This window comes from Drosophila suzukii, chromosome Y (genome assembly GCF_043229965.1).
Source record: "Drosophila suzukii chromosome Y, CBGP_Dsuzu_IsoJpt1.0, whole genome shotgun sequence".
Classification (NCBI taxonomy): Eukaryota; Metazoa; Arthropoda; class Insecta; order Diptera; family Drosophilidae; genus Drosophila; species Drosophila suzukii.
Window position 1 is genome coordinate 10,653,412 of NC_092085.1, and position 21,168 is coordinate 10,674,579.

Consider the following 21,168-nt stretch of genomic DNA (forward strand, 5'->3'; position numbering starts at 1 on the left):
CAATCGTTTAGCATCTCAGATGACATGACGAAAGCTGTGACGAAGTTTCCTTTCCCAACAGTCGCAGGACGAGGAGTTAAAAGCCATAATATACATACTTGCTGATAAATCTATCCACAACAATTTATTTTTACGATATTTTTACGACGACGAACTAATAGTTGTACCACCGTTCCTTCAACGTGAAACCATTCGGCAGGCTCATGAAAAAAGACATTTTTCGAAATTTTTTGGGACCTTTCGAATCAAACCACAAGGCGTACGGGCACATGCCTGCTGTCATTGACGGATGCACCAAATTTTGTTGGCAATATCCTAAGAAAGCAACGTCCTCTAAGGACGTAATGACTAGACTAGGAGCTCAGAGCGCAATATTTGGAAATCCTGCTCAAATAATATCCGATCGAGGCACAGCGTTCACTTCAGAAGAGTTCAAGAAGTATTGTGAAAACGAGGGCATTGAACTTCATGCAGTACCAACTGGAGATCCCAGAGCAAACGGTCAAGTCGAACGCCTCAACGCCACAATTGTATCTGTACTGTACAAACTGTCTATAGATGATCCCAGCAAGTAAGTAAGCCAGGTGCAGCAGACAATTACTTCGACGTACACACACAACTCCATTCGATCTTCTTGTAGGCATCAAGATGCGCACTAAAGCAGACGTCCAGTCGATGGAAATGATTGAGCAAGAGTTGATACAAATGTTTTAGGACAATCGAGACGAGATCCGCAAAGCTGCAAAGCAACAGATCCTGGCTTTGTAGAATGAAAGCAAGCACTCATACAACCTCACGTAGACCAGCAGCAACATACAAAGTTGGCGACATTGTCGCTATCAAACGCACGCAACTTGGTGGTGGACTTAAGTTAAAGCCTAACTACTTGTATCCCTACCTTGTTACAAAAGTCGAACCGAAGGACACTTACGATGTTGTAAAGGATTCGCTAAATACGGACGGACCAAGATACACTACCTCTAGCGCTGAGTATATGAAGCCGTGGATGAAAATATCCTCCGAGGACGACGAGAATACATTCGGGACGAATGCTTAGAAGGATGGCCGAGATGTGGGAATTGGTCTGGCATCCTTGTCTGCCGAACACACCACAGATGAACAGATGAACAGATGAACAGATGATGAAAAAGGAAGTCTTCGGCAAGCACTTAGAACGAGAGAGACGGAGAAGAAAGACGTAAAATATACACGAAGTAAAAGAACGACGCTGCTAAAATCCCTATTAAATAAACTATATTCAAAACTACTTATCACTATTCCTTTTATATAAAACTGTAAACATATAATAAAACAAGGAAGAACGCTAAAGTCGAGTACCTCGACTATCAGATACTCTTTACTCATCTAAAGGGACCAAAGGGAAATGGAGATATGCAAGCAGAAAAGCGAGATTGAAATGCGCCACCCACCCGCGATCTCAATATATGGTTATGTGGGCGGTAGACAGATTTAGGAGTTATGGGCGTTTGAGTGGGCGTGGAAAACTTTTTTGGGGTCAATTAATAGGTATTGACGAGACTAATACATTTCATTTAACATTTTTTTCTAGCATGAAAATTGTGGGCGCCAGATTGATAGCTATTAACAAGACATGTTGGAGTTTGCATGTTCAAATATACAAAAGTCACATGGATAATTGTGCAATTCATGTTTGCATGAATGTATGTGTACGAGAGGTAGACGCACATTTCGATGTCTTGGTTTCCTAGGCAACCGCTTAAGGAAACGGGACTAACGTGCTTCTTTTTCCTATCTTCTCGTTGTTCTTTTTCTCTCTTGATATTCTCGTTCACTCCGATTCTGGCGTTGAGAGCGTGCGGTTCACACAATCTAAGCTTGCATTATTATTTGTTCATTGGGAGGTTGTCTGTTTAATACTTAATTGTATTACATCTATTCATTAACAAAACCATAGGATATGGGCCCAGACACAATTGCAGTGAATAAATAATAGTGTTTTAATTGTTACAATTTGAAAGTGCATAAAAGTGAACTAATTATATGTGTGTGTGTGCATTCGAATATGCGCATCTACATATGTATGTACATATATGTACATGCGTGCGGAGTGGTCCATGAAGAACAAAAAGGAATTCCTGAACAATAAAGAGGATTAAATTAGTTTTGTGTATAACGCTGCGACAAATTCGTAACAAAACATTTTTCTATTTCCAGGAAGAAGCGCATACATATCACCAATTCGCCGTGATCTTTCTAGAACACACTTACGAATTCGCCGAGAAATCTTTCCTGAACGCACACATACAAACGCTTCGACAAATTTGCCGCAAATCTCCACGTTGCGACGGGACAGTGTTGCCAGACAGTGCTGCTGCTGAAAGACGTTGTTGCTGGACAGTGTTGAGCGACGTTAATGCTGTAGAAAGTTTCTGGCCGCTGTTGCTAAACATTGCTGTAAAGGGTTGCTGTTGGTGTTGCTGAGGAGGTAGTTGTTGGGGTGCTGTTTTTGATAGAGAACCATACAATGGATAAAGGGAAAAGAAATATCAAACCGTTTGACGGTGAAAAATATTCAATATGGAAGTTCAGAGTGAGAGCGCTGTTAGAAGAGCACGATCTTTTGAGGGTCATAGATGAAACTCATGCAGAAGTGACTGATGAGATAAAAAAGGCAGAACGAAATGCAAAAAGTTTAATAATTGAATATTTAAGTGATGCTTTCTTATCTTACGCTAACAGTGAAAGCACTGCTAAGAAGATTTTTGCAAACTTAGATGCAATTTATGAGAGAAGAAGCTTGGCATCGCAACTATCTCTGCGAAAGAAACTTTTAGCCATGAAATTAAAAGGTGACACTTCACTCCTTAATCATTTTAATTTCTTCGATGATCTCATTACTGAACTTATCGCGTCAGGAGCAAAGTTAGATGATATGGGTAAAATTTCCCATTTACTCCTAACTCTTCCACCCAGTTATGATGTAGTTATAACCGCAATAGAGACTCTATCTGAAAGTAACTTAACATTAGCTTTTGTAAAAACACGTCTTCTTGACCAAGAGATTAAGCTTAGGACTATAAACAAGGATACGAGTGTTAAAGTTTTGCAAGTAATGTACCTATTATAAAATTTCAATTATACAGTAAAATATTTACGTCTAAAATTTCTAATAGTGCAGAGTATCGATTATGGCATGAAAGATTAGGCCAGATAAGTGTAGGAAAATTTTTAGAAATAAAACGAAATAGTCTTTTTGAAGATACTAATATATTAAAAAATATTGATTTAAACCATGAATTATGCGAGGCTTGTATAAATGGCAAGCAAGCTAGATTAAAGTTTCAAAAATTTAAAAATAAAGAAAATATTACACGACCATTGTTTGTTGTCCATTCCGATGTCTGTGGTCCAATAACACCCTCTACCATTGATAATAAGAACTACTATATAGTCTTTATTGATCAGTATACACATTACTGTGTGACCTATTTAATAACTTATAAGTCGGATGTGTTTTTTGTTTTCAAAGACTTCAAAAGCGAAGAGCGAGGCTCACTTCAATTTAAAAATTGTGAATTTGTATTTCGATAACGGAAGGGAATATCTTTCTAACGAAATGCGTGATTTCTGTGTCGAAAAAGGCAACAGCTATCATTTAATGGTTCCTCATACTCCACAATTGAATGGGTGTATCAGAACGGATGATTCGAACAATCACCGAAAAGGCTCGATCTATGATCAGTTGTGCTAAGCTCAATAAGCGTTTTTGGGGTGAGGCTGTTTTAACAGCAACCTATTTAATTAACAGATCCCCAAGTAGAGCATTGCAAAAGATTAATAAAACACCATTTGAGATGTGGCATAACAAAAAGCCACCGTTGAAATATCTTAAAATATTTGGTTCGACGGTATATGCTTTGAATAAAATACGAAAAAGAAAGTTTGACGAAAAGTCAATTAAAGCTATACTTGTTGGATATGAACCAAATGGTTATAAGTTGTGGTCTGAGGAATCGAGGAAATTTATGACAGCAAGAGTTGTTGTGGTGGATGAAATAAACATGTTAAAATCAAGAGTTTTACATGGGGAAGATTCTGAGGTTCAAAGTAATACTGTTAAACAATATAATGAATCTTTAAGTAAAGGAAATGAAGAGTTGGTTTTTCCTTTGATAGAAAATAATGAATCTGTTGATTCTGAGTTAAGTGAATAACTCAATGAAAATTCCACATGTCTAGAGAATGCCGATCCAGTTGTTAAAGCTGGTGATAAATTAAAAGAAAATAAAAGTGACCAAGAAATCAGACGCAGTGAAAGAATTAAAAGTAGACCCAAATTTTCATATCGATTTTTAGAAAGAAGTCTCATGAATACTCAAATATGCTTAAATGATATTCCTAATACCTTTGATGAAATTAAGTTTCGTGAGGACAGATCTTTCTGGGAGAAAGCTATACAAGATGAACTTAATTCTCATTTTCAAAATAATACTTGGTCCCTAGTGCATAAGCCAGAAAATAAAAACATAGTTGATTGCAGATGGGTATTTAGTATAAAACAAGATGAATTTGGGAACTTAGTAAAGTACAAAGCAAGACTTGTAGCGCGGGGCTTTACTCAAGAATATATGACTGATTACGATGAGACATTTGCACCAGTTGCACGAATTTCCAGTTTTAGATTTTTGTTGGCACTTTCAAATCAATACGATTTAATGGTTCATCATATGGACGTAAAAACTGCCTTTTTAAACGGAACTCTAAAGGATGAAATCTACATGAGCGTTCCAAAAGGCCTGAATCACTCTTATGAAAATAAAGTATGTAAACTTAACTTAACTTAAGCAAGCTGCTCGATGTTGGTTCGAAGTTTTTGAAAGTGTGTTGAAGGATGTTGGATTTAAAAACTTAGGAGTTGATCGGTGTATTTATATTTTGGATAAGGGAGATATTTCGAGAAATATATATGTCTTGTTATATGTGGACGATGTAGTAATTGCTACAAACAAATCTGATAAAATGTCCAATTTTAAATCTTACCTTCATAACAAGTTTCAAATGACCGATTTACGTGAAATTAGACACTTTATTGGCATTAAAATTGATAGAACTAATGGAGAGATTTGTCTTAGTCAGTCAGCATATATTAAAAATGTATTGAGAAAATTTAATATGGAAGAGTGTAATCCAGTTAGTACTCCCCTCCCAAGTAAGTTAGACTATACAGCTCTGCAATCAAAAGAATTATTATGTGATGCACCATGTAGAAATTTAATTGGTTGCGTGATGCACATAATGTTATGTACACGGGCCGACTTAAGTACAATACTTCAATAAGTATTCTAAGCAGATATACAAACAACAACAATAATGAACTATGGCAATGCCTTAAGAGAGTTCTTAGATATCTGAAGGGAACTGTTAATATCAAGCTTAGATTCAAGAAGGTAGATAATTTTAATAATATTCTTACAGGCTATGTAGATTCCGATTGGGCTGTAAATGAAACTGACAGAAGAAGTACCACGGGGTACCTTTTTAAAATGTTTGAAAATTGTTTGGTTTCATGGAGTACCATGAAGCAAAAGTCGGTTGCTGCTTCATCTACTGAAGCAGAATACATGGCCTTGTTTGAAGGTGTAAGAGAAGCTCTTTGGTTAAAATCGCTAATAAATGAGATTAATCTAGAATTAAGTGGTCCTATTGATATTTTTGAAGACAACCAAGGTTGTATAAGTATTGCAAATAATCCTACTTACCATAAGAGAACAAAGAGAACAAAATATCACTTTACAAGAGGGCAAATTGAAAAGAAACTAATTTGTGTAAAGTATATTCCCACAGATCTGCAACTAGCCGACATATTGACGAAGCCATTACCATCTGCCCGGTTTATTTCCCTGAGAAGCCAGCTGGGTCTTTTTGAATAATCCAACTACGAACCTGGTGAACTGTTGCTGAAAATCCATCGAAGCAAAACATGAAATGGATCCCATGAAGTCATTTATGATTATTTTTTTTACTTACTAAGACTTAGAAAATTGAATTGAATTCATATTCTTGTTTATTTTTTCAAAGGGATCTCATGAAGTACTTGTAATTAATTTCAATTTTCATATTTACTGTTTATTCCTGTTTAATTTCATTTTTCAAAGCTTTAATTATGTTAATTTTTTTTATGGATCTAGTTGGGTTTTACTGGGTTTCCCCAACTCTTGCAGCAAATGCTGGATCTAATGTATCCCCAGAATTAAAAAAGAAAAGAAATGACATGAAGAAACAAATTAAAACTAAAGCACAAACTCACGTCAGGAATTGAAGTGATAATCAATGTAACTTTTGAGGCGGCGTGCTGGAGTTTGCATGTTCAAATATACAAAAGTCACATGGATAATTGTGCAATTCATGTTTGCATGAATGTATGTGTACGAGAGGTAGACGCACATTCCGATGTCTTGGTTTCCTAGGCAACCGCTAAAGGAAACGGGACTATCGTGCTTCTTTTTCCTATCTTCTCGTTGTTCTTTTTCTCTCTTGATATTCTCGTTCACTTCGATTCTGGCGTTGAGAGCGTGCGGTTCACACAATATAAGCTTGCATTATTATTTGTTCATTGGGAGGTTGTCTGTTTAATACTTAATTGTATTACATCTAATCATTAACAAAACCATAAGACAAATACATTCCAGTTAATATTTTTTATCTAGCACTAAAATTGTGGGCACCACAGATTTGGGCGGTCTGTGGGCGTTAGAGTGGGCGTGGCACATTGCTGAAACAAACTTGCGCTGCGCTCAAGGCTACGAAATCTAAATCTGATGTCCCAATTCTCCATCTTTCATAGTTCCCGAGATATCCGCGTTCATACTACGATTTATTGAAGTCTTTGGGCGATTTGTGGGAGCTAAAGTGGGCGTGGCAAACTTTTTCTTGATTCAATCAATAGGAATTGAGGAGAACAATACATTTCACTTCAAATTTTTATTCTAGCATCAAAACTGTATGAGCCACAGTTTTGGGTGGTTTGTGGGCGTTAGAGTGGACTGAAAGAAACTTGCGCTGCGTAAGAAGCTCAGAAATCTGCATGCCTAATCCCAGTATTGTAGCTCTTATAGTTTCCGAGATCTCTGCGTTCATCCGGACGGACGGACAGACGGACTTGATCCTGATCAAGCATATATATAATTTATGGGGTCGGAAACGCTTTGTTCTGCCTGTTACATACTTTCCGACGAATCTAGTATACCCCTTTTACTCTACGAGTAACGGGTATAATTACAATTAGTAAGACTTTTCATTTAAAACAGAAAAACCAATCCCACAGTAGGGTAATCCAACTCCGGATTCTAGCCTAAAAAATGGTCAAAAAATGATGAACCGTTCCTGTTGGTTCTCTTTTGTTCTCTGGATGATTTTACTGAGTTGTGTGTGCCTCTAGCTTTTTGTTTTGATTCCATCTGTTCTGATTACAGTTGTTGTTGCTATAATTATTACAACCCTGATTATTGTTATACCTTGGCCTATGCTGCCCCTGTAGGGATTCATCTGCGTCCATCGGTTCTAGCTTGCTTTGCTGAAAACTGGAATTTCCTTGATTATAGGAATTATATTAAGGATTACACTGACTGCCCTGATTCCAATTATGATTTTTATTCTGGTTATAATTAGTAACATTCTAGCTACTGGGTTTGTTAAAACTCAAGTTACAATATTAGTGTTGCTCTGATTGCTATTTTAGTTATTATGGTTACTTTGCCTGTGTTTATTATTTGAGTTTTGATTTGGGCTCCCTAAATTTATGCTTTCTAGTTCTTGTACTTTTACCATTGCGTTCGGTAAGTCTGGCGGATTCATAGAAAATATTAGGTCTAAGATATGGCCGCTGAGGCTAGCTATGAATATTCTTAGTGCTGTCCTGTTGTGTTTTTCATTAATTTCAGCAGGTAATGGTTTATTCTTGCCATAAGTCATTGTTTGTGCCTAACCGAAGTAGACACTTCCGGGTCACACCGCGGGATAAGGGGGTAATGAGCTCTTGTCGCTGGCACGGGGACGCTTTGATGGCAGGACGATCGCGTCGCGGCAATGGTAACGATGGTTACTACGATGCCGGACCACAGGCGATGCTAGAGCTGCGCTGAGGGTGAGCTAACGTGGTTAGCTGTTAGTTGAGATAGATTACGAGCCCTATTCCCAGATGTAGGAAGTAGAACCGCGGAGTTAAGAGGTGTGTTGATAACTTTTTTATTCTTCATTTGGAACATGTTTATATACTACTTGGAACACGGAAGTTTAGTGTAATGATTAGTGAAGTAAGCTATATTCTAAAGTAGGTAGGTAGGTCAGGGAGTTTTGATTATGGTAGCAGTTTGTGTAGTTGGCTCGGCAGACACTGCAAAATGTGCTGACTGCATTGGCCGGTCAGTGTGCCGTTGAGTCGGTGAGACGGTGAGTTAGTGAGACATATAATATGCTGATCAGCCATTCTCATATGCAGTGGGTGCTACTGAGCGCCTGGTACTGTTCCCAACTTGGCTGCTGCTTGATTTGTTGGGCGTGGTCATGTTGAGTACCTTTGGGTACGAACAGTCATAATGGTTTTATTTATTAGAAGAGCTAGTTTTTTATTAACTAGTCCATATTATTCCATTATGGACAGTTTTCCTTTATTTACTACTCCTAAGTCTTATTCAATTATATAAATTGGACGTTTATCGCTAAAAACAATGTCCAAAATTGCCATTATGGCGTCAAAATTTAGTACTGTTCCATTTTTTTTCTCAAGATTGACATGCTGAAAAGAATCTCGCTACCTTTAGCATATTGCCCCATAGTTATTTCTGCTGATTTCCTCCAACACACATACTTGTCTTCCTCACCTTTAAATTCCCTGACTGACTATACCCGTTACTCGTAGAGTAAAAGGGTATACTAGATTCGTCGGAAAGTATGTAACAGGCAGAAGGAAGCGTTTCCGACCCCATAAAGTATACATATTCTTGATCAGGATCACTAGCCGAGTCGATCTAGCCATGTCCGTCTGTCTGTCTGTCTGTCCGTCCGGATCAACGCTGAGATCTCGGAAACTATGAGAGCTAGGCTATTGAGATTTGGCGTGCAGATTCCTGAGCTTCTTACGCAGCGCAAGTTTGTTTCAGTAGAGAGCCACGCCCACAAACCTCCCAAAACTGTGGCTTCTACAGTTTTGATGCTAGAATATAAGTTTTAACTGAAGTGTATTGTTCTCACCAATACCTATCGATTGACCCAAAGAAAAGTTTTGCCACGCCCACTCTAACGCCCATAACGCTTAAATCTGTCTACCGCCGGTAGGTGGCGCATTTTAATCTCGCTTTGCTGCTTGCATATATCCATTTCACTTTGGTCCCTTTAGCTGAGTAACGGGTATCTGATAGTCGAGGTACTCGACTATAGCGTTCTTCCTTGTTTTTTAACTTCAAATGAAGTTTCACAATTACTATTTGGGTCAACAACTTCTACTAGAAAATCTTCAACCTTTTTTAGATTCAGGGGTGTCACAGAAACCGGCGACGGATTTGGGGACGGAAACCACCACATCAAAACCGTAGGTGTCACAGAAACTCGAGCGATTTCCTTTTTTCGGAAGTATTACCGAAAAATGCTCTGTTGAGGAACTTGTGAGATGGTTCCAGAGTTGCCTAGCTGGAGCAACCGTGTGGGTCGCAGGTTGCGGATAGCGGACGACCTCTCTCGAGGCCAACTGTGAATAAGCTGGTGGGAGAAGTCAAACACGGAATCGTGGACGGAAACCTCAGTAAATAAACAGTCCCAAACAGCCAGGGGGTATACTGCAACGAAGCAATACCGACGATGCGAATTGTTCAGCCGCATCTAAGTAATTGCTTTACACAAACCCACTCCCAATACAACACCTACCCATCTCCCCTCCCAAAACAACATATCACTCCGGGCCGAGCTACGGTGTAATATGCACCGTGCCAAGAGTCAGCCTGGCTGGGGGCCCGGATCAAAAACTAGTCCAGTCTCAAACGGTGTGCTCAGGGACATGGCGACCCCCTGTTCTAACTATCGCCTTACCCGGGCATCGCGGATCTCTGCCCGGGCGGACTTTTTCCCTTCTCCGAAACTCGTGAAATTTATTATGGAATCGAAAGAAGTTATTAAAAAACCAAACACAGAGACGGGAACTCTCAAAAAACCATCGGATAAGCTGAACAAAGATTCCAACATCCGCACCAGCTCGGTCTCGAAAGGGCCGCATCCCAAACTGGAGATGACGGGTGGCAGCGGTAGGCACTGCCAGGGCGCTCGGGCCACCCGCTGGCGCCAATAAATACACTTATGCAGAAAGACGGACTGCCGCTCAGACTCTGCGCTCTCATACTAAAGAAGGTAGAATGGGCAAGGAAGGTGCTTCCTGACTACGGGCATGATAAGCCCACACAAGAAGGGGCTCAGGCAAAAAGGCAACGATCCCTCGATCTACCCGGACTATCGGCGAAGAGATCTAAGATCCAGCCATCGGTCTCTTTCGCCGAAATTACCAAGGACCGAGTCTATCTCGGTCTCATAGACAAGGGCAGTCCGGAGGGCAGGATTCCCAGGAACAAGTGGAAGGCAGTGAAGTCCCACCCTTGCCTCATTTGCCTGCGCATGGTGTTGGAGAAGCCAGGCACATCGCCCTGCTGTATGGACGCGGGCTGGTAGCAGGGCAGCGTCAAGGTGGTGGCCTGCGACAATCAGCGGTCGGCTGACCTGTACAAACAGGCGACGAGCAACTCGGCGAGGTCTACGAAGGGGCGAACATTGTCGCACTAAACTGGGCCAGTAGGCCCCGAGCCGGAGGACATCCTCTTCATGTTGCAAGAATGCAACCCGCACCTCCCCACGAAGGACTGGAAAGTCGTCAAGGTGGAGAAGCATGAAGGGGATGTCTGGCGGTGTTGGTCCTATACAAGGAGTCAGTTGCTCCAATCGAGACTGCTCGAGGAGTGCTGAACTTCGGGTTTAGTGCGATCCACATCAAGGTGTACAAGGGCCACTCCAACGCCGCTAGCAGCTCTGCCGGCTACCCAGCCGAGCAGGTGCTTGCTGAGGAGTTGGAGGCACCTGGTGGGGCGGAGCAGGGCTACTCAACTAAGGAAGGAAAGAGGAAAGAACCCCCCTGGTGGACCCATCAACTATCAATCCTCAGAACAAACTGCAGATGCCTGTTTAACAGAGCAAAGGCGGAATATGAGGACACTAACTGGCAGAACTACAAAAAGGCCCTTAGAAGAGCGAAACGAACTGCATGGCAGACCTTCTGCTCTGACAAAGAAAAAACGACTGATGGCGCAAGCCTCAAAAAATACTTACTAGGACTGTCGCCCCTTTGGGCTATCTTCAAAAAGCAAATGGATCATGGTCAGACTCCAGTAAAGAGTCCTTGGACCTGCTCCTAGACGGTCAATTCCCGGGGAACCAACAAACAGGTCAGCCTCCAGAAAGAAGAGTAGGAGAAGGAATCGAATTAGATCCCCTCCTATCAGACCGCAACATGAAATGTTCCATTCATAGTTTCAAACCATACAAATCGCCGGGACCGGACGGGATAGCACCGGCTCACATCCAACAAGCAGGTCAAACAGCCATAAACTGATTGAACAAAATCTTCCACTCCATCTTGGCGGTAAAAGAACTACCAACGGAATGGCAAGAAACGAAGGTGGTTTTCATTCCCAAGGCAGGGAAAGCCACCCACACCACAGCAAAGGATTTTAAGCCAATAAGCCTAACATCATTCCTGCTTAAGAGCTTTAAAAGAATGATAAGCCTACAAATAAGGGCCACTTTCGAGCCGACACAAATATCAGAGGCACAACACGCTTATACCAAAGGTAAGTCAACCGAATCGGCGCTACACTTGGTGGTAAGAAGCATTGAGAAATCACTTAGCATGAAGGAATACACACTGATCGCCTTCCTGGACATAGAGGGAGCCTTCAATAACCTGCTTCCCATTGCTACAACAGAATCTCTCACAGAGCTAGTACATAAACTAGGTAGTGGCATACGCATCGCCATCGTCTTTAATGGAAAATATCCACAAACACTTTGCGATAAATCCCTCAAAAACGGAACTTGTTCTATTTACAAATAGATACCAAATTCCACAACTCAACCAAACTATTCTTCACAATTGTAATCTCTCTTTTAGCGATCACGCCAGATACTTGGGGCTAGTATCTGGCACCTCAAATGGGGCTTAAATAACCAAGAGAGAACCAAGAAAGCGACCATTGCACTTTACTCCTGTAAAAAAGCAATTGGGCTAAGTTGGGTCATGTCCCCTAGAATAGTCAACTGGATATACACAGCGTTAGTCAAGCCAATCCTACTATACGGAGTGGTGCTGTGGTGCTCTACACAAACAATGCATACTGACTCCTCTAAACAAAGTACAGCCCTTCGAACCACCCCGAATGAAGCGCTGAATGCGATCTTGAACCTCCCTAGCCTGGACTTAGCAGGCATGGAAAGGGCTAAATCGCCAGCTACTCGACTGAGGGATACCGGGCAGTGGAAAGTCCAATTTTATGGCCGTACTAAAATTATCCAGCATGAGAAATCGATTCCGAAGAAAACGGATCTATGCAAATCAATTGAATATAGTAACACATCCTTTGAAGCACTGATTCCAGGTAGAAAGGAATGGGAGCAGGGCCGACAGGGCACGACGGACGCAATCTGCTTCTATACAGATGGCTCCAAATTAGAAGGACAAGTTACTGCGAACAATTATATATCAGGAAGTCATTCAGGGGCCCGGACTTCTTCCAAGCAGAAGTCCATATATATAGTGACAGCCAAGCGGCTATTAAATCGATCTACTCTACAAACACCAACTCCCGTACAATAGCAGACTGTCGCAGATCTCTTCACGAGATTTACTATCAGCCTAGTATGGGTTACGGGTCACCGGGATATCGTAGGCATAGCCGACGAGTTAGCCAGGCAGGGCAGTATCAAGCTTCACCTCCCAGGAAAGGAGAATGTCGGTATACCCATGGCAACTTGCAAGCTAAATATAAAAAACTACTTTAACAAACTAGCCAACACCCATTGGCAAAACGCACCAAATTACTCAAACTCAGCCGCACAGAGTGTGTTATGCTGACTCAAACTCTTACCGGCCACTGGCTCGTTGGCACACATGCCGGCAGGCTAAAACCCCCAAAAAATGACTTCAGTAGAAGCTGCAGGGATAAAGAAGAAGAAACGGTTCTCTGCTTCTGTCCAGCCCTATGCAGACTCAGAATGAAACACTTAGGAAACCCCTTCATCGACGGTCTTACCGAAATATTGGGGATTAATCTGAAAAGCTTAAGTGCTTATATTATATCTTCCGGGTGGAAGACATACTGATCAGTTAACACCGGTTAAAACATATAATCATGCGGTATCTCAATGGACCCACAGAGGTCTAAGTTTGTCGTTCTACAGTCCGACACCCGCCCTAACCTAACCTATCGAAAAATGTGCAAGTCTGGATACATACAATAAATATCGAATATTGAATAATTATGGAATTTTATATGACTTATTTGGACCATTTTCCAATAAAATTTAAACTTAATTTATCCTTTTTTTTCAAAGTTACAAATAGAATACTTGTTTAAAGCGCATATGGAAGATGGCGGGTTCTTGGACCTGATCATCGTCCTCTCCTTGGGGAGCATCACTGAGCACCTTTTGAGGTCTCTTAGCTGCTGATTCAAGTGAAGCTGCAACTATATTTTGCAAATTAAAAATTGTGAGGCAATGCGTTAATATGGTAATTACCTGAAGGGGATGGAAGCTTTCTTTGCTTAAACCAAAAGCCTCAGCCCCGGCTACTCCTTCTACCATACCAGAGGTCGATAGCGACTGCTTTGGTGTCCTCCGTAACCGATAGTGAATCCTGTTGAAAGGAGCCACCTCCTGTCGCCCTGGTCTCCTTCTTCTTGGTCGCAATCTTTTTTTTGTCGACTGCTTCCAATCCTTCCAAACCCTAATTTATTTACCAAAAATCAAAACACATTTAAAAGACTTGTGTGTATGTACTTACTCGGCGCCACCCGTCAGCGGTTTTACATGGTGGTCCATGGGCATTTAACTCTTTGGCCAAGTCCTCCCAAGCAGTGGTCACAACAACGCGGTCGGCCCGAGAAAATCCTTTGGCAAAGGATATGTCTTTCGCGAGAACGATCGCAAGAATAGTGCGTCTTTCGCTGCTTACCTAGGTTTACCCCTGAAAATTAGCAACTGCAGGGCACAAACACACAAATCATACGCCCATACATACCCTGCAGTTCCAAAATTGAGTTAAGCGCCCAATCATCACGAAGCCGACTGCGACGTCGGCAGAGAAGCCAGCGATGCCGGCAGAGCTGAGCGCAACGGCGGCAAAGCGACGCGCTCTCAGTCGGGTCCGCAAAGAGAACGCACAAAAAAGTAATTTTGGGCTCTCCCTCTCTCGTCAAGTCTCAGACGAAAAAGTGCGCGTGAAGGGAAGGAGGCCCAGCAACTAAAATATATAGACCTTTGTGCACCCTTGCCTTTTGAATAATGCGACATTTGTTCGTAAATGTTAAAATAACGATTTAAAATAATAGGTTTCTGTTTTAAAATATTTGTATTTCTTAAACAAATTTATATGTTTATTAATATAATTTAATAATATGTAAAGTTTTAAAAATATATTTTTATAAACCGATTTGCATAGTCGAATATGTCTATAAATAACCTGCTTTTATGTGCAAGATGCATAGACCAAACGGGACATGCAAAAAAAACAACAACGGCTTAGCGGAACCGTTGTTGTTGTTGCTTGTTGTTTTTCTGGAAGGCACGCGCCTTTTTTCGTCTTTTCACTTGCGTTTACTTTAGTGAAGGAGTTAGAAGTTGAAGCAAACATACCAGCAATTTACTAAATTAAATTAAATTAGTGCCTTAAAAGTGAAAAAGAAACGATTCCCAGGTAAGTCTGTCGCAGACTAATAATATTGAAAACAGTGAGAGTAAAAAACAAGATAATCTATATTAAAAATAAGGGAAATACAAGATTCCCAAAATAACACGTGGCGGAAAAAAAATAGCTGTGAAAAATATTAATTTTTGACGTGAAAAGCAACAAATGGTGCATATAATAAACAAATCTGTGAAAGAATTTAAAAATCTTATTGAGTGCAAAGTTTCTAGGGACAAAAAATAAGAGATGTTTGTTTTTAAAACTTATATTTGTGGTTAAAATTCTATAAAAATGAATATTAATAACATTTAACAACAATTCTTACTTTTGTGTACGTATTTAAATAAAAATCTCAAACATCTCCAATTTTCAGTTCCTGGAAAAGTGTTATTTTTTTTCCGCAACTGCAAAATAAATAAATGTTTTAATAAATAATATAAAATACATAAATAATGTGTGGTTTATTTTTCGTAATAATTGTTTACAACAAAATAAAATAAATCAAGTGACCGAAAACAAAAGTTTGCTAATTTCTTCTCGATATTTTTTGCATTTTCTTATATTTTTAGACAAGGCTGAAGGTAAATCTATAAAAAAAATGGAAGGCTAAATCGTTCCATCTTAAGCATATTATCCGAGGAACTTGTTCTGTCCCACAACTTACTTATTAAGTAAGTTTTTATTGAGGCTGAAAGTAACTATTGTTTGTAAGTTTAATTTTTAAAAGACTTCTGGGATTTTTACATTGAATGCCAAAGATAACATTTCTTTTATTATAAATAAATCTTACAAATAACGATTACTTTCGGTCACTCGTTTTTATTCTCGTCTTGTTTTATTTTTAAAACTCATTTTTTTCTAATACTAGATGCAATCGCCCTGGTCGATCCCTCGGAGCCTCCCGAAAAGGCGCTGCAGAAGGCAATGCGGTGCGTTAAAAACCAGATGCTGAGGAGGAGGTGCCAGCGACCCCGATAACACCGGAAACCCCCGAGCTCAATTTTTAAAATAAACAAATAAAAATAAAAATTACAACTGAAATTTTTTTTGCTGCTAAGCGCTCAACGTGCGCTGAAAGTGCGCTTTTTCGCTGCTTGAATGAGCGCTCAACGTGTGCTGAATGTGTGCTTTTATCGCTGCTCAATCGAGCGCTCAACATGTGCTGAACGTGCGCTTTTTCAGCTGCTCAATCGAGCGCTCAACATGTGCTGAACGTGTGCTTTTTCAGCTGCTCAATCGAGCGCTCAGGAGGGTGCTCAAAAAAGCGCTCAATGAGTGCTATTTTTTGAGCACTGATGAACCCTAGGACATGCCTATGTTAATTTCAGCACATAGCTCCATACAAATTGTGCGCTCATTGAGCGCTGAGTGATGAGCTTTTTGCAGTGATTGAGTGCTCAATAAGCGCTGAATGGTACTGCAGGGCCTGATGTAGGCTTATTAATGTACGTACATATGCCTGGCCATCTCAACATATGTACATAAGGTAAAAAGTCACGTAGCGCAATGTAAGGCAACGTACGCACGGTAATCCACGTACCTTTTTTCGCGGTACACCCTACAAACATTTCGAAAGCGACATTTACATACAGTCCATATTATTTATAATTTCCAAGTTCCCACAAACACACAACCATACGTCCATACATACACATGTCGAATTACGTTCGGGCTCCATTAGAGCGGAGTGCGTTTCGGTCTGAACACAGGCGTCGATTTACAGTGAGTGACTATACGTTCTTGTAACTGCCTATACTGTTCCTGCGAACCACACACGGCGACAGCGCCACAACGCTGACGCCTCGCTAAAACGGTTCCTCTCAAAAAAGGACATGACAAAATTCACGAAGCCTGCTACGCAGCCGTGTGTCGTGCTACACTTTTTGTAGCGCCGCACAGGCAACAGTTCTAACGGTACCTTGCAAGGCGAGCAGAGAGAAACAATGATATTGCAAAAAAAGAAACTAGCATTCCTTATACACTGAGATATACCAATCGCCGACACGGCCATACTGACGCTAACACGACCTCGTGTATAAAATACCATCTTTGCTTTCTTTTTACTTCTATTTTTTTTTAACAACCTTTTATTTTTACAACTTAAACAAATATTTCACAGGCCACGATACTGTCTCTTTTCATCATTTCATTACTTTTTCTTACACAGAGGCTTTCTTATTCTTCTTTTTGGTTTTTTTTTTTTAATTTCATTTTTGTACTCTGCCATTTCCTTTTGGCCAGCAGTACTACATCTTTTGCCACTTCACTTTCTTCAGCAACTTCAACATTCTAAATATTTTCATTTTCGGTCTCAACATTATTATAATCATCACACACATTAAGCTCCTCGGGAACTTCCCCATCTGGTAAAATTCTTAAATCTTCGTGAGCATACTTGTAAGTTCGTTTACTAGTTAATGACTTTAAAATGTACCTGTCACCCTCTAGAACCTGTGTTATTTCAAAAGGCCCCTTGAATTTTGGACTCAGCTTGGTTTGATGGCTTTCCTTGATTTTAAGTAGTACAAAATCTCCAACATTGTCTCTACGTACTTTCGCCTTACTTTTATCAAACCGTTCTTTATCATACACTGCAGTAACTAAAACATTTTTTTCAGCTTGTGCTCTAACGTTCGATAGATCTACATCATTTTCTATGTCACTAAGTGGTAGTAATCCTAATGGCCGTGCTACTTTTCCCAATAACATTTCCAGAGGACTTGCCTTCGTCACACGATTAGTTGTACAATTAATTGCTAGCTGCACCTCTCCTAGCACATCCTGCCAAGACTGTGTTCCAGTTTCAGCCGCCGTTAACATATTTTTCAACGTGCTCATTGTTTGTTCCACTTGGCCGTTAGCTCTACTAGCACCGGTGGCAATCAAGTGCAAGTTTATTTTGTGATATGAACAAAATTCACTAAACTTTGCTCCAGTAAAACACCTTCCCTGGTCAGCTATTATTCGGTTTGGTACTCCAAACAACGAAATAGCGGACTTGACAGCCTTTATGCAACTCTCACTGTCCAATTTAAGGGTATGACTAAGATAGACATATTTGGTAAACGCGTCAACTTGAACAATAACATACTCCTTTTGGTCACTCTTGCCGCTTAATTTCCCTGTTATGTCGATGTGGATTGTCTGCCAAGGAATAACGCTGTTCAGCTCTGAGCCAATTACTTGAAATTTCGGCCAAGTTAACTCTCTTCTCCTCAAGTACCTTTGGAGCAAAAGTAGTCCCTGGTGAGATAGGATTTCTCGACAAAAAGTCAACATGTGCCGTTCTTTTCCCCTCTCTATACTGAATATCAAATGTAAATGACTGTAAGAAAGCCCACCAACGCTGTACTCTAGGAGTCAGATCTTGTTTATTTCTTGACGCCTTCAATACAGTCGGTTTAAACAGTAAAGTTTCGGCCAAAGAGCTAGTGAGATGGCTCTGAAGGCTACCGAACGGGTCGCAGGTTGCGGATAGCGAGCGCCCTGGTTCTCCAGGGTAGCTACGAATAAGCGTGGAAGTTGGACACGGCCCGGCCACCGCCAAGCCCCCAACACGAAGCGCAAATAAGTAGCCCCGGACAGTCAGCGGGTATCTGCGCCGTAGCAGTACCGACGTCGCGCTTGTGCTGCCGCCTCCGACAAATAGCTCACACACACCCCCTTCCCACACTCTTTGAACCTACCTCTTTCCCACCCACACAACTCATCTCACCCCGGGCTGGACTAAGGTGTCACTCGTACCGTGCCGAGAGTCAATCTGGCTGGGAGCCCGAGTCATCAAATAACTCAGTCTCAAACGGTGAGCTCAGGCAAGTGGCGACCGCCTGTTCTAAGTCAGCCTTACCCGGGTACGGCGGATCTCTGCCCGGGTGGACCTGTCCTTTCTCCGCAGCTCGTGGGATTTAACATGGAGAACTTAACAATTAATAAACAAAAAGACTGCACAAGACGAGAGCCCGACACTCTTATAAAGTCGGAAGTCGTAACCAACGACGAAAGTAAGAGCAAGATCACGGATCTGACTACCCCAGTCCACGTGACGTCGACCCCTGCCAAGGCCAGCGAACAACGCAGCCGGCTAAGCCCAACTCGCCACAGTGACAAGCCCAAGCCTCCCACCAGCGTAGGTGTGGCTAACCAGCCACTCCAACCTGAGGGGAGCGCCAAAGCCGGTCTCATGGTGAGTACCAGGGCAAAGGAGTTTAAGAGGGTACCACCTAACCAGGCAGGACCTCTTGAAAGAAAGAAGGCTACTAGGATCCTCAAACGGCTGGCCACCAATCCGATACGTGAGGATCAGACTTCGAAATTGGATTACCAGAAAATCCAAGAGGACATAGCCTGGGCGAAGGCAGTTATCCCAGATTTCGACATCGCTATGACTACCAGCAACAAGCGAGAGAGGTCGATGGAGTCAGCTCAACCAGCGAGCAAGAAGGCCAAAGTAACCAACCGCGGCACATGGTCGAGATCCTTTGCGGAGGTGGTAAAGGATCGGAAGATCATTGGAGTCATCGACCAGAGCGATGAAGGCGGAAGGATCCCAAGAAACCATTGGGGTCTGGTTAGACGGGCCCTTGCGACAGTGGCCTTGAAAGTGCTGGACGAAAACCCAGGACCGCCACCCGATTGCACAGATGCAGGGTGGTACCAGGGCAACGTAAAGTTGATCGCCTGCGAAGACGAGAGATCGGCAGCACTCTATAAGGCTGCAATTGACAAAGTCGGCGAGGTCTACCCCGGGGCCAAGCTGGCAGTTTGTGAGGCTGCGGACATCCCGTCTCGACCGAGAGCGAGGGTGTGGCTGCCGTCGGAACCATCGGAACCAGAGGCTATACTCAGCCTGCTGACCAGGTTCAACCCAAAACTGCCAACAGACGGTTGGAAGGTGGTCAAGGTGGAGAAAACCGAGCGAGTCACCATGAGCGTGGTTATCCTCCTAAACCAGGCCTGCTTGGAACCCCTCGCAGCCCAGCAGCACAGAGTGAACTACGGGTTCGACAAGGTGCAGCTTCGTATTTACGACACCGATAAAACAGCGGCAGACAACCTGGCTGCCTGTGCGTCGTACGAACCCCCGAGCGACGACGAACCAGATCACGAGGAGGCCACCCTCAACGGCTACGTGTCAACCGACTCGGAGCTGACGGAGAGCCTGAAACAGCTGTGCACCCAGGACACAACCCGACCAGGGCGCTCTGTCCTCCAGGACATAGCGGAGGAAGCGGAGGGTACCCAGCCCGACCCCAGTCCCAAAGATGGTGCAGTTTCTGCAAATTAATCTGCACCACAGCAAGGCAGCATCCGCTGCCCTCCTCACCCGCCTGGCAACAGGCAACATAGACGTAGTCCTCATTCAAGAGCCATGGATTGTTGGTAACAACATCTGTGGCCTATCAACCCCCCTATACAAGCTATTTTACACCAAGGACAAGGGTAAAACCAGAACCTGCATTCTTACAAAAACACACTTTAACACATTTCTTATTCCACAGTTTAGCGAAGGCGACCTTACCACGGTCAGACTGGAGCTAAACGAACACACCCATCACACCATAGCATCATTCTATCTGGCTCACGACCACGAAGGGCCACTACCAAACACCACTACACAAGAACTCATACGCACTCACTCATCTAAGGAACTCATCCTGGGTGGGGACGCTAACTCACACCACACACAATGGGGAAGTACAAACACCAACGAAAGGGGTGAGTTACTCTACGACTATCTCCTTCAATCAAATCTATTCATCTGCAACAAAGGTAATGACCCAACTTTCATCACTAGAAATAGGAGGGAAGTACTAGACATTACTCTAATATCTGATCCCTTACTTAACCAGCTAGACGCGTGGAAGGTGGGGATCGAACACTCATTCTCGGACCACCGATACATAGAATTTACAATAAGTCTAGAACATCCTCCCGCCGAGAACATAACTAATCTAAGACTAACCAACTGGGGATACTATAAAAATCTCCTCAACAGGAACCTACCCGCTCCTCCGACACACATACGCAACCGTCAAGAATTAGATAGCCTAGTTAACACTTTCACTGATATCTGCGGTGAGGCCTTAAAAAGGGCTTGCCCAAGTAGAACAGTCAAAACAAAGCACAAACCCCCATGGTGGAACCCAACCCTAGCGAACCTTAAAAGAGAGTGTAGAACTTACTTCAATAAA

The 21,168-nt window shown here is 42.1% G+C and overlaps 2 protein-coding genes and 1 long non-coding RNA gene across 4 annotated transcripts; all 3 read left to right on the forward strand.

Moving 5' to 3' along the window:
- Positions 1-344: 344 nt before the first annotated feature.
- LOC139353745 (uncharacterized) lies at positions 345-1,057 on the forward strand. The gene is made up of 2 exons (XM_070998067.1): positions 345-571; positions 802-1,057. The coding sequence occupies exons 1-2, from the start codon at positions 345-347 to the stop codon at positions 1,055-1,057; spliced, it is 483 nt and encodes a 160-aa protein (XP_070854168.1).
- Positions 1,058-14,774: 13,717 nt separating this feature from the next.
- On the forward strand, positions 14,775-16,012 carry LOC139353657 (uncharacterized). 2 transcript variants are annotated; one of them, XR_011604870.1, is made up of 3 exons: positions 14,775-14,986; positions 15,547-15,648; positions 15,846-16,012. It is a non-coding gene; the product is annotated as an uncharacterized lncRNA (long non-coding RNA). The 2 variants fall into 2 exon arrangements; XR_011604871.1 differs by lacking the exon at positions 14,775-14,986 and adding an exon at positions 15,263-15,308.
- Positions 16,013-18,997: 2,985 nt separating this feature from the next.
- LOC139353562 (uncharacterized) lies at positions 18,998-20,908 on the forward strand. The gene is made up of 2 exons (XM_070997917.1): positions 18,998-20,416; positions 20,476-20,908. The coding sequence occupies exon 1, from the start codon at positions 19,158-19,160 to the stop codon at positions 20,259-20,261; it is 1,104 nt and encodes a 367-aa protein (XP_070854018.1). The 5' UTR covers positions 18,998-19,157; the 3' UTR covers positions 20,262-20,416; positions 20,476-20,908.
- The last annotated feature ends 260 nt before the right edge of the window (positions 20,909-21,168 follow it).